This window comes from Salvelinus sp. IW2-2015, linkage group LG11, assembly GCF_002910315.2.
Source record: "Salvelinus sp. IW2-2015 linkage group LG11, ASM291031v2, whole genome shotgun sequence".
Classification (NCBI taxonomy): domain Eukaryota; kingdom Metazoa; phylum Chordata; class Actinopteri; order Salmoniformes; family Salmonidae; genus Salvelinus; species Salvelinus sp. IW2-2015.
Window position 1 is genome coordinate 45,188,073 of NC_036851.1, and position 13,947 is coordinate 45,202,019.

Genomic DNA, 13,947 nt, shown 5'->3' on the forward strand with positions numbered 1-13,947 from the left:
GCGCCCAGGATTTTGCCCTGGAATTCCGGACCTTGGCCGCCGGAGCAGGCTGGAACGACAGGACCCTCATCGACCACTATCGGTGCAGCCTGCGTGAGGACGTCCGATGTGAGCTGGCCTGCAGGGATGCCACCATCTCCTTTGACCAACTGGTGGATTTGTCCATCCGGTTGGATAACCTGCTGGTCACCCGCGGACGTCCAGAGGGGGCTCTGTTGGTGCCATCTTCCAGCACCCCTGCTCCGGTGCCCATGGAGTTGGGAGGGGCTGCTCGTAGGGAGACTGGAGGAGGAGCCATCACGTGCACCATCTGTGGCCGCAGAGGGCACACTGCCGGTCGGTGCCGTGTTGGTTCCTCTGGGAGTCGAGGCAACAGGCAGGGCACTCTGGCGTCACCCCAGGTGAGTTCGCACCACACTCATCCAGAGTCGGGGCCCCCTCGATCGTATTAGCTCCTCGTTCTCTCCTTGTTCGGGCGGCGTTCGGCGTCACGGGCTTTCTAGCCATCGCCGCTCCATTTTTCATATGTCCATTTGTTTTGTCTTGTTCCATACACACCTGGTTTTCATTCCCCAATCAATCTACATGTATTTAGTTCTCTGTTCCCCATCATGTCTTTGTGTGTAATTGTTCATTGTTAATGGTGTATGTTCACGCGTGATACTTTTATAGTTTATGTTCCGTGTTTTTGGGCACTTATGTCATTTTTTTGTGCCTATTGTTGAACGGAATAAAAGTGCGCCTGTTTACTCTACTCTGCTCTCCTGCACCTGACTTCGCCTCCCTTACACAGCCTTAACAACACCAAAGTAATAAAATAACATTTCATTTTGATTTCAGCACTGACGTGGACATGGATTGATGTTTCAGCATTGTTTCAATGAAGAGTTTGACTAGCCACATGCGACGTGCACGCGCAGTTACAAGCCTGCTAGAGTTAACGGCAGGCGGACGAGAAATATCCACCGTAGTAGTATGGATGAAGCCTGAGCTGGAATGGGACGCTAACTGAACCTGGCTAGCTTTAGAAAATACTGCGTAGATCTAGTTTGCTTCGTAGTATAACCCCTTTCAAAGAATGTAAGTTCTCAAATTGAGAACTTTGTTACGAAAATATTGACTATTATTGAAGGGAATTAAGTTTGTGTACACCTATTAATTATTAAAACCAATTTGTTCACTGAAAGTGTGCTTTGTTTTTCAAACATGCATGCAGGGTAACTGTATCAATTCACTTTTATAAAGTCCTAATTGCAAAGTCAAAGTCCTAACTATTGCAGGCTGATTTTGAGCACTGTTAAAACTCCAGGGGCACGGGATGGAAAACCTTTCGCAATGTAAAACAGAAATTAGAAATTTATACATTTTCTTCAATTTGTTGTACCTAATGAACACAACCCAGGTAGACTCTCCCTGTCTTCACAATGAGACACATGGAGTTTGTATGTGGGCAGGAGATCACCAACAATTTTATTTAGCTCCACTTGTATTACAATTTATGACCAGTAGAGGCCAGAAAAGCCTGGGTCATATCGAGACCGAGACTGTGCAGTAGACTCGGGTCATATCCTATACAGTCTATGGTCAACCCAGATTGCTCAAATAAAACACTTTATTGCAGGACTCATTCTGGGCTTGGATACATTACTTCTTGCACATATACCCTGTATGCGTATTTACAACCCAATAGCATAACATGACAACAAATATGGGCATAAAAATATATTCAGAATGTATAAACCTGTAAAACACGTACAGTATGTCCTTATACTATTTCCCCTAAAGTAATGTGAGATCGTGGGGAACAAACAAATTTAGAGACGATTGAGGAGAAGTCCCCGGAACTAATTCATCTTCCTGGAAATTCCATGGCATTCAGCCCATAGAGCTGACTGAAAAGAGGTAAGACAATGGAGCTACTAAACACATTAGTCTCCCTATGATTCATTAACACTGGGCTGCCTCTCAACTCTCTCTTTCGTTCAGTCAGTCTCTAACACACTCTCTCACTCAAAACCCCCCCATCCTCTTTCTCTCAATTAAAATTCAAGGAGCTTTATTGGCATGGGAAACATATTTTTACATTGCCAAAGCAAGTGAAATAAACAAAAAGGGAAGAGTCTCGGTCTACCCTCTCTCTCTGCTACATATTACATAACACCACACAAAGAGCTTTTCAGCGCAGGCCAAAGGTCATTGGCCCAGCTCTGACAAAAGAAAAGGACAGTACTAACAGACCAGTTATTTCCCCTGCTAATAAGGTGGAACAGCCAGTCACCATGAGATGGCAGGGTATGATCACCACATTATGCAGCTCACCCTGCACTATCAGCTCCAATGTAAATAACATCAGTAAGTCTACCTCTGATATGCTTCCCAGTAAAGCATTAAAAACAATCAAGCAACCCAGAAAAGTGCTAAAAATAGCCCATATTAACATATGTAGCCTAAGAAACAAGGTCCATGAAGTCAATAACTTGCTTCTAACAGATAACATTCATATTCTGTCTCTGAAACTCACTTAGATAATAGCTTTGATGATAGTGCTAGCAATACATGGTTATAACATCTACCGAAAAGACAGAAATGCCAACGGAGGCAGTGTTGCGGTCTTTATTCAGAACCACATTCCTGTAAAGCTTAGAGACAATCTAATGTTAAATACTGTTGAAATAATATGGCTACAGGTTCACCTGCCTCACCTAAAGCGAATTATTGTGGGAAGCTGCTATAGACCACCAAGTGCTAACAGTCAGTATCTGGATAATATGTGTGAAATGCTTGATAATGTATGTGATATCAATAGAGAAGTATATTTTCTGGGTGATTTAAATATTGACTGGCAATTATCAAGCTGCCCACTCAGGAAAAAACGTCAAACTGTAACCAGTGTCTGCAACCTGGATCAGGTTGTCAGTCAACCTACCAGGGTAGTTACAAACAGCACAGGAATGAAATCATCAACATGTGTTGATCACATTTTTACTAACGCTGCAGATATTTGCTTTAAAGCAGTATCCAAATCCATAGGATGTAGTGATCACAATATAATAGCCATATCTATGAACACCAAAGTTCCAAATGCTGGGCCTAATATAGTGTATAAGAGGTCCTACAATAAGTTTTGTAGTGATTCATATGTTGATGATGTAAATAATATTTGCTGGTCTGTGGTGTGTAATGAGGAGCAACCAGACGCTGCACTTGACGCATTTATGAAACTACTTATTCCAGTTACTAATAAGCACGCACCCATTAATAAAATAACTGTAAAAACTGTTAAATCCCCTTGGATTGATGAGGAATTGAAAAATTGTATGGTTGAGAGGGATGAGGCAAAAGGTATGGCAATTAAGTCTGGCAGCCCAACTGATTGGCAAACGTACTGCAAATTAAGAAATCATGTGACTAAACTAAAGAAAAATAAACTACACTATGAAACAGAAATTATATAAAGAATGACAGTAAAAAGCTTTGGGGCACCTTAAATTTTGGGGGGAAAAGCCAACTCGGCTCCTTCATTTATTGATTCAGATGGCTCATTCATCACAAAGCCCACTGATATTGCAAAATACTTTTAATTACTTTTTCATTGGCAAGATAAGCAAACTTAGGGATGACATGCCAGCAACAAACGCTGACACTACACATCCAAGTATATAGGACCAAATTATGAAAGACAAGAATTGTACTTTTGATTTCCGTAAAGTCAGTGTGGAAGAGGGGGGGAAAGTATTGTTGTCTATCAACAATGACAAGCCAACAGGGTCTGACAATCTGGATGGAAAATTACTGAGGATAATAGCAGACGATATTGCCACTCCTATTTGCCACATCTTCAATTTAAGCCTACTAGAAAGCGTGTGCCCTCAGGCCTGGAGGGAACTTCTGGGAAAAAATGTGTTTGATCAGATACAATGCTATTTTACAGTAAACAAATTGACAACAGAATTTCAGCATGCTTATAGGGAAGGACACTCAACCAGCACAGCACTTACACAAATGACTGATGATTGGCTGAGAGAAATTGATGATAAAATGATTGTGGGGGTTGTCTTGTTAGACTTCAGTGCAGCTTTTGACATTATTGATCATAGTCTACTGCTGGAAAAACATATGTGTTATGGCTTTACACCCCCTGCTATAATGGGGATAAAGAGTTACTTGTCTAACAGAACACAGAATGTGTTRTTTAATGGAATCCTATCAAATATAATCCAGTTAGAATCAGGAATTCCCCAGGGTAGCTGTTTAGGCCCCTTGCTTTTTTCCATTTTTACTAACGACATACCACTGACTTTGAGTAAAGCCAGAGTTTCTATGTATGCGGATGACTCAACACTATACACGTCAACTACTACAATGATGACTGAAATGACTGCAACACACAACATAGAGCTGCAGTTAGTTTCAGAGTGTCTGGCAAGGAATAAGTTAGCCCAAAATATTTCTAAAACTAAAAGCATTGTATTTGGAACATAACACTCACTAAACCCTAAACCTCAACTAAATCTTGTAATAAATAATATGTAAATCAAGCAAGTTTAGATGACTAAACTGCTTGGAGTAACACGAGATTGTAAACTGTCATGGTCAGAACATATTGATGCAGTAGTAGCTCTGATGGGGAGAAGTCTGTCTATAATAAAGCGAAGCTCTGCCTTCTTAACAACACTATCAACAAGGCAGGTTCTACAGGCCCTAGTTTTGTCACACCTTGACTACTGTTCAGTTGTGTGGTCAGGTGCCACAAAAAAGGACTTAGGAAAATTGCAATTGTCTCAGAACAGGGCACCACGGCTGGCCCTTGGATGCACACAGAGAGCTAAATGAATAAAAAGCATTTGTCAATCTCTCCTGGCTGAAAGTAGAGGAGAGATTGACTTCATCACTACTTTTATTTATGAGAAGTATTGACATGTTGAATGCACGAGCTGTCTGTTTGAACTACTGGTGCAAAGCTCAGAAACCCATACATACCCCACAAGACATGACACAAGAGGTCTCTTCACAGTCCCCAAGTCCAGAACAGACTAGGGGAGGCACACCGTACTACATAGAGCCATGACTACATGGAACTCTATTCCACATCAAGTAACTGACGCAAGCAGTAAAATTAGATTTAAAAAACAGCTTAAAAAAAAACACCTTATGGAACTGGGTCTGTGAAGCATCACAAACATTTGCACAGACACATGCATACACACACACATATGATAACATACGCACTATACATACACATGGATTTAGTACTGTATATATGTGGTAGTGGTGGAGTAGGGGCCTGAGGGCACACAGTGTGTTGTGAAATCTGAATGTATTGTAATGTTTTAAAATTGCATAAACTGCCTTAATTTTGCTGGACCCCAAGAAAAGCAGCAGCTAATGGGGATCCATAATAAATACACATACAAATACTACAAACTGTGCCATAAAAGCCCTGACCTGAAGGCCAGGTAGTATAGCATGTTTGCATGCAGGGATGCTACATACACCTATGTTTATAGTCCAAAAGTTAGAAACAAATGTTTCTTCATCCAAAGCTTACAACCAAAGGAAAAGCTGTGGTCTTATGAAATTGTGATATGAAATTAGGCTTTAAAAACAAATCAAGAATCCCTGGTAGTGGTAGTAATATAATTATAATCTTTAAATGATGTTTGTGTAACATTAAGCGACCTACCGTTTTGCCGTCGTTGCCAAACAGCATCAGGCCCGCCTTAGCGACCAGACCGGGTTGACTGGCACCAGGGATCTCCAGGGGCTGCCCAATAGCAGTGGCACCACTGTCTAGCAGAGAAGAACCGTAGAACGTCACCTTCTAGAGGAGAGACAGGAGAGACCACAATGGAATCAGCCTTTGGGTGGAGCTCAATAGTCTAGACTGGCCTCCTTTCCTTTTCTCCTATACCTCATCTGCACCGATGTGACTGAACAGGTGAGAACACGGCTATATTATTCACATTTTATTAGACAGTTAGAAACAGGAAGGGTGGACACAGGGATTTGAACACCGGTCTCTGCGGGGGGGGCAGGAGCATTACAGTTAGACCACAGGCTCTGCATGTACTTTACTGTCTTTATTGTCCCCTTGGGGGAAATGTGTTGCCGTATCACGTACTTGTTTCAAAATGCTGTTTAATTAAAGGACAATACACATTCATGACATGTATACACAGTAGATACAGTAAGAAGCCCAGCCTGCTGGTCTCAGTGAATGGATAGTGGTCTCAGTGAATGGATAGGGACATTAGCTTGAGCTATTTAGGAAAGGAAAGGGGGAAACCTAGTCAGTTGTACAACTGAAATGTGTCTTCATTTAACCCAACCCCTCTGAATCAGAGAGGTGCGGGGAACTGCCTTAATCGACATCCACATCATCGGCGCCCGAGGAACTGTGGGTTAACTGCCTTGCTCAGGGGCAGAACTACAGATTTTACCTTGTCAGCTCGGAGATTCGATCAAGCAACTTTTCGGATACTGGCCCAACGCTCCTAACCGCCAGGCTACCTGCCTGGGGGCCAAAGGGATATCACATTTGGTAATAATGATTGTTTAGTGCTGTTTTTACTGCAGGGGGGTGCCCTATACCTGCACCCAGAGGGGAATAGTTCAAAGTCCAGGTACAGGGGGTAGCTTGGGTCTAAAATTATTTTGTGAGCCTTGCTGAGGGCCCTGACCTTGAAGATCTCATCGAGCCTGTCTGTTTGACTTCAAGTACCTTGCTTGCTGTGGTGATAATCCTTCTCAGCATGTTCTTTTGGCTGGCTGGCTGACAGTGGCATTACCGAACCAACAAACAATACGCTCAGTAAACAACTATATTCTTACCTGTCCATCAACCTCTGCCCAGGCTCCAGGCACTTTGTCATTTCCTCTGATCCAGTTGTGTAGGGCCTGTGCAGACTGGTTCCAGTCAATCTACAGAAAAACACAAATCATAATAACTAATTACCTGAAATCAACATAGACATGCATATCTGAAACAAACAATAGGAAATATGTGGTCCTATGTAATATGTAATCTCAGTATGTAATATGTGGTCCTATGTAATATGTAATCTCAGTATGTAATATGTGGTCCTATGTAATATGTAATCTCAGTATGTAATATGTGGTCCTATGTAATATGTAATCTCAAACATAGTGTTACAGGAGTGCTTGAGCGGTCTACTGATCTTGTGGTTAGAAGCAAGATGGCAGGAGCAGTGTGTGTAGAGAATTTAGTTAGGGTCTTGGCCTACCTTGGCATTGTCTTTCTTCTGAATCCCCTCATAGGTGGCTCCCTCCTCTGGCTGGACGATCTTTGGAGCATTCCCTGCTGCGATCAGCCTCACTGCATCCACCTGTGAACCAGGTAAACTTGACAAACATGCTCAAAGATTCCCAACAGTACGGAATGGGTCTCACCCTCCATGTGTTGTTGTACTATACTGCACTTTCTTTTTGCATACATGAAACTCTGCTTCAAACAATATTTGTTGATTTGGCTAGCCCTATGTGACAGACAGAGAAAACTCTGCATTCCTCAGAGTACTGAAGTGTGGCCTTGTTGTATCTCTTTGACTTACTGTGCCTTTCACTCCCTCAGGGAAGAGGAACCTCTTGTAGATGGTGTTGACAGTGTCCTCAGGCTCCACATCACACTCCCTTTGCAGCAGGATTGGTCCAGTGTCCAGTCCGTCATCCGCCCAGAACACTGTGAACCCACCTTTCTTGTCCCCGTGGATCAAGGTCCTGTTGTCAAACCCATGGAGAGGGTAAAGTAGGCCTAACATACTCAAGCTACTGACGTTTTTTAGTTTACCCATGCAAGCCTCTCACCGCTTTTGTCCAATCAGCAGCTTTATGTTTTAACCATGTGTAAATCAACCAACCAAACAATCAGTCAACCAACAAACTAAGCCATCAATAATCAATCAGATAAACAAACAAATTACAAACATTTTGCCTGCTGTGGAAACAAGATCAAAAAATCAACTAACCAAAACACCAACCAACCAACCCACTAGTGTCCCAAAAACACCACCCAACCAACATCCATCCGTTTGTCCATCCACCCAACCAACATCCATCCGTTTGTCCAAGCAGCCACCGACTCACCAGTTGATGGCGGAGGCCCCCCTGTGTCGGGGCAGCAGGGAGGGGTGGTAGATGATGGAACCGTGGGCCGGGTGGTCGATGACCTCCATGGGGATGAATTGGGAGCAGAAGGGCATGACGTTGAGCTCGGCCCCCGTGGCCTTGTAGACCTGCACCACCTCCGGGATGCCTTTCCCCTTCAGGCGCCAGCGTGGGAACTTGAAGACGTTCACGCCATCCTTCTCAGCCTCCGCCCCTGTAGGTGTAGAGGGGAGAAGACAGGAGTGATGTTTCTCCCATACCGTATGTAATTCAAGTCAAATTGCCATGGTCTAAGGGGCTTGCCCAACCATTATAGTAATTCTATGATTTCAAGTTAATATCAAATGTGAAATGCCTTTCTTGCAAGCTCTAAAACCAACAGTGCAGTGATCAATGTCAATGTAGTACAAAAAAATAACAAGGTAGAACAAAAATTCACAGGAAAGTAAGAAGCTATATACAYGATCAGTTCCAGTAGCATATTTACAATGTGCAGGGATACTGGAGTGATAGATATAGATATGTATAGGGGTAAGGTGACTAGGCATCTGGATGTATGATAAACAGAGTAGTAGCAGTGTAAATGAAGATTGTATGTGAGTGTGTGTGTGTAGAGTCAGTATAAATGTGTGTACATGTTATGTGTGTATTGGAGTGTCAGTGTGCGTGAGTGTGTATTCCTGTGAGTGTGGATAGAGCATATAAATATAAGGGCCAACTCAGAAAGTCTGTGTAGCTATTTTGTTAGCTATTTAACAGTCTTATGGCTTGGGGATAGAAGCTGTTCAGGAGCCTGTTGGTGTCAGACTTGATGCACCGGTACCACTTGCCATGCGGAAGCAGTGAGAACACTCCTTGGCTTGGGTGGTTGGAGTCTTTACTGATTTCACACCGCCTGATGTAGAGGTCCTGGATGGCAGGGAACTCAGCCCCAGTGATGTACCTCCAGTGATGTACTGGGCTGTTTGGGGCAATTTCATGGAAACGGAATTACGCCAAGACATATATTTTTCACTTTAAAATGTATACCAAACAAAAAAAAACATTTGTTTCAACATTTACCAAACAATACAACTCTATGCATAAGTACTAGTTTTAACAATTTCCACAGAACATTTTACAAAAACACATTTACAGGAAGAACTGTGCAGATACAAAGTTTGGTAACAGAAGATTTTTTACCTTAATTATCTTTTTTTTACTGTGCAAATTGTTCAAAGTAGTCATTTTGCATAGAGTTGTATGGTTTGTTAAACTTTTTTTGTTTAAAGTGAAAAATCGGAGTCACAGCGTAATTCCGTTACCATGGAATTACCCTTTGTCCTTGGCCCTTTGTAAGTTCTTTGTAAGCAACTGTCGTCCTTACTGGCGTTGCACACAGTATGTACTTCCAAAAAAGATCTAAATAACAATGATCTATTATTTTTAACCAAGTGTGCATGCCCACCTCCAATAAAATCACTCATTACTGCCATGCACAGGTCGACTTATCCAGCAGCAATACAGTATCCCGAAATATAATTTATTTTATTTAGACTTTTTTTTGGAAGTACATACCATGCGTAATGGCAGTAATGACTAGAGTTGCTCTGCGAAACTCCATATTTTGACATTATAATGTTTGCAGAGCTGCTTAATAGGACTTTGAATTGATGGATCCTAGGTGTCAGAGGAGATCCCGTCATATTCATCATCTCCTCAAGCCCAGGTTCTGGTTCAGGTTGGTTAGGGAAAAGTAAGTGTGCCACTGAATAGAGTTCACAAAGTCAATCATGTCAGATCAGGCTACATCAAGGGACACGTATTTAATGTATTCAAACAGGGCATCAATATTTTCAATAGAGCCAATGTAAATGGTAATTACCATGGGCAGACTGTATGTTTATACTTGTTTATTTTGATTAAGAAAATGCATTGAGGACAGAGGACATGGGGGAAAGAATTGGTGTGATCCCACTGGGCACAATGTCTCTTCCACGTTGGTTCAACGTAATTTCATTAAAATTACGTGGAAACAACGTTGATTCAACCAGTGTGTGCCGAGTTGAATGTATCTAATGTCTACTTTGGTCTGGGGTGAACAACAGGACCTTGTTTCCTTTCAACATTTTAAGAAGAATCCATTGATTTTCTCTTATAGTTTGGGACAGGACTGTTCTTTGACTGATAATGTGAGAGTTCAAACTTCACTTGACATTAAAAAGATTATATTATGTTTGCCCTCACAATATGTGTTCTCTGTGTAGTCTTTGGTTTACTTTATGTACTCTGGTGTGAGGACAAAACCTGAAAAGGGTAGAAAATTCAATATGCATACTGTTTATCCAAAGGCTTTGAGCGGGTTCTTGATATCCAAGTAAAAAAGTAAGACTCCCACCACTATGAGAATATCTCTCTTTTGTGTTTCATATGCAAATGAATTTTGCATTATAGCAGTGTAGAGACAGAGGGTCTTGTTTTTGCTGAGGAAAAAAGGTGRTGTCATGCCTGCTCACCTAGAGGGTCAGCTTTGCCATCCTTGTCAGGTATAGTGAACACTCCAACGATGGTGTGGCCCTCCTTCCTCAACTCCTTGTACACCTCCAGGCCAAAAACACTCTGACCAATCACAGCTATCCTCATCATGAGCGATCACAAACTACTGGCAGAAAAAGGAAACACCACAGAAAAACAGCAAAAGAGCATTTTACTTTCTTCAAGCACTTCTCGAGATTTATAACAGAAGCATTTGAATATGATCAATTTCAATATAACCAGATTATATTTATGTTATCCAGAAGTTTTCCATTTTCATTTGTGTAAAATCAGGCAAATAGATCAGCAAATATCAGATCCATTTGTTAGATAAGGTCATGAAAAGTGGTTGACAGTGGGCGCGTTTGAATGGTAAGGCTCAAGCAACCGACTGTAGACGAATGTCGAGGATTCAATTCGTTAGAGGTTCAACTGCGACAGCCGAAAGTCAGACACTGATGTGGTTTTCCAACAGCAAGGCTCAGATCAATATGGCAGTGTTGCCATTATTTATACAAGCTGTTCTTTATAATGTCTCCAACCCCCATATCACACTCACAAACTGAACATATATGTGTGTACATTGTACAATCAATTAGTGAGAGAAAGACTCATCACATTAATGTATATGTATATCTACTGCATCTGTATACACAAATTGTGACAAAGTTGGTTCTTGTTTCAGTCATGTCTTTTATCACGTTTGCATGGGTCAAACAAAAAAKCCTAATTATTAGAGCCTCCCACAATGCAGGCCATGGTTGCAGGAGAAAGTTGGTGAATAGCAACTGCAGAAACTTGCAGTCGACTGCAATCAAAACTTCATGACCTGTGAACACACGATTTTTGTAAAGTTCATACAGTCGACAAAATAGATGCAAATCAGATAATTTTTTTCTTCCCAATAATGCAACACACTTTGAAAGGCAGTGTCCAACGATGGTCACCGGCTAGGCAAAAGTGACCCGCTGGAACACGCCCAATGACTTTCACTCAAAAAGGGTATTTTTTCTCCATATTTTATAACTGGGGTCGCACTTATTCCAACCAATCACGTTGCAGAGCAGATCCCTGCCTATGGAGGATTGACCAATAGAATCGACGTAGCTCTACAGTACACTAGACTTCTATGTGCAAAAAGCCTAAATATATCTTCCCGACAATGAAAAATGTGCATAAAAAAATCTTTGAATTTATTTTTGATGATGCACAGTGAAGTTTGACTTTTGCAGTAAACTCTCCGATAGAAAACACAAATGAAAGTTGCTACACCACAAAGTGAGAACTTTTTTGACAGCGTCATATGAGTTTATTACAGTGTGAGCAAGCTACCTTGCAGGTTGGCAACATTGCAAACCTTTATAAAGTAATGTATAAACACAACGATGTCAAGTACGTAAAGCTAGGCGCGCGACCCAGAACCAAACGTCAAATTCTAGAACATTGTGCACTGTGCAATCTCGAGATAGCAAATCTCAACACATAGAAATATGCAGTTGAATATTAAAAATGATCATTACCCTTACGTTAATGCTGGCAAAAGTCTCCCCTACTGGCGTGCAGAGAGGGATCGTGTGGACACCGTTGCTCTTTATTTCGGGCCGAGAATGTCAGAAGGCTGGTTGCTGCATGTGAGCGACTGTAACAGCCATTAGGAATTACACAACAGTTGAAATCGTGGGATATGATAGGGCGGTCTAGCCGCAAGGGGAGGTCGTAAACTTAATCAGTGTATGGTATTTCTTTCAGTAGAACTTAATATGGAATCATACTTTTCCCAGACCAGTTGAGAAGTGTGTGTGGTATAGTTTATGACAGTAGTTTATGACAGTCTCTAAAATGTGATAATTTCCTCATTGGTTCATATCTATACCATAAAACAGGTTGTTATAGAGACAGAAAGATAGGACAGCAATGGTCAGTAGGTTATAGCTTAGTTTACCACTCCCATTTACCATAAACTCCTGCAAATGTCAATAAAGTTAAAGCTACAACATGTAACTTTTGGGGCGCCCCAACCAAATTCACATAGAAATGTGAGTTATAGATATTTCATTATCATTGAAAGCAAGTCTAAGAAAGYGTAGATCTGTTCTATGTGTTCTATTTCTACAATATGCTTCCGTTCTTAAGTTTAGTTTTTGTGTCTTTTACTTTTAGTTTTGTACACCAGATTCAAACAGCTGAAAATACAATATTTTGGCGTATAGAAAATATATTTCAAAGTAGTTTAGATGGTACAATGATTCCCTCCACAATGACTGCTTGTTTTGTCACAAACTGAAATTAGGCAAACTATTAGAATTTTTGCAACCAGGAAATAGTGGAGCGATTTTTGCATAGTGTATCTTTAATAATTGTCATCATATTGGTCAATTAACTGTATTGACCTTCGCAGGAAGTTATTCAAGGTTCACACAAATTGCAGGTTTGTGCTACCGCCATTAATTAATGAAAAATTATGATAATAGCTCAGGTGATTGGGGCATAGTTGTACCAATGTTAGTATTGTAGCAACCACACAGGTTAAGTTAGGACATTACAACTCTACTAATAGTATTGGCATTTCCCACAGTTCGTTGTGTGCTAGCCATCAGAGCAGGGTCACTAAAATACAAGGGACAGTCACTGTGACTCAACTGTATCCTTTTTCTCGCAAATGTTGAAAACCTCAGGCCATAGTGCTTGCGTCACACACAGCGTCTGATTGTAACCCAGTTTAGTTAGAGCCAGTTTACACTAGTAACCCGTTATCATTAGGGTTAATGAGTGATAGGAATGGAGTCACCTGACTGCATCAGACCAGCACAGCAGACAGTGGTGGTGATATACAGTGGAAAGAAAAAGTATGTGAACCCTTTGGAATTACCTGGATTACCTGCATAAATTGGTAATCTCTCACATAAAGCCCAGATTGGTGAAGTGCTGTAGAGACTGGTGTCCTTCTGGCAAGTTCTTCCATCTTAGCCAAGAAACAGAGTGGTTATTAGGTTTTTGGTCACCTCCCTGACCAAGGTACTTCTTACCTGTTTGGTCAGATGACCAGCTCTAGGCAGAGTCTGGGTAGTTACATATTTTTTTTAATTTCCCAATGAAGGAGACCACTGGGTTCTTGGAAATGTTCAACACTCTAGAAATTGTTTTAGACTTTCCCCAGATATTAAAAAATATATATATTTCACATTTATTTAATTAACCAGGTAGGCCAGTTGAGAACAAGTTCTCATTTACAACTGCGACCTGGCCAAGATAAAGCAAAGCAGTGCGATAAAAACAACAACACAGAGTTACACATGGGATAAACAAATG

At 41.3% G+C, this 13,947-nt stretch overlaps 1 protein-coding gene across 4 annotated transcripts in view; it reads right to left on the minus strand.

The window, feature by feature from the left end:
- Positions 1 to 12,301, minus strand: part of LOC111970466 (cytosolic 10-formyltetrahydrofolate dehydrogenase) — a 39,148-nt gene extending 26,847 nt beyond the window's left edge. Inside the window, exons 1-7 of one of the 4 annotated variants that reach the window (XM_023997222.2) lie at positions 12,165 to 12,301; positions 10,620 to 10,762; positions 8,104 to 8,338; positions 7,572 to 7,737; positions 7,245 to 7,346; positions 6,832 to 6,921; positions 5,684 to 5,821 (exon numbers count right to left, since the gene is read on the minus strand). In XM_023997222.2, the coding sequence (XP_023852990.1) occupies positions 5,684 to 5,821; positions 6,832 to 6,921; positions 7,245 to 7,346; positions 7,572 to 7,737; positions 8,104 to 8,338; positions 10,620 to 10,749 (861 nt within the window). In that variant the 5' untranslated portion in view covers positions 10,750 to 10,762; positions 12,165 to 12,301. Of the gene's footprint in view, positions 1 to 5,683; positions 5,822 to 6,831; positions 6,922 to 7,244; positions 7,347 to 7,571; positions 7,738 to 8,103; positions 8,339 to 10,619; positions 10,766 to 12,158 lie in introns of all 4 variants that reach the window. The other 3 variants (XM_023997221.2, XM_023997220.2, XM_023997219.2) reach the window with 3 other exon arrangements.
- Between the last annotated feature and the right edge of the window lie 1,646 nt (positions 12,302 to 13,947).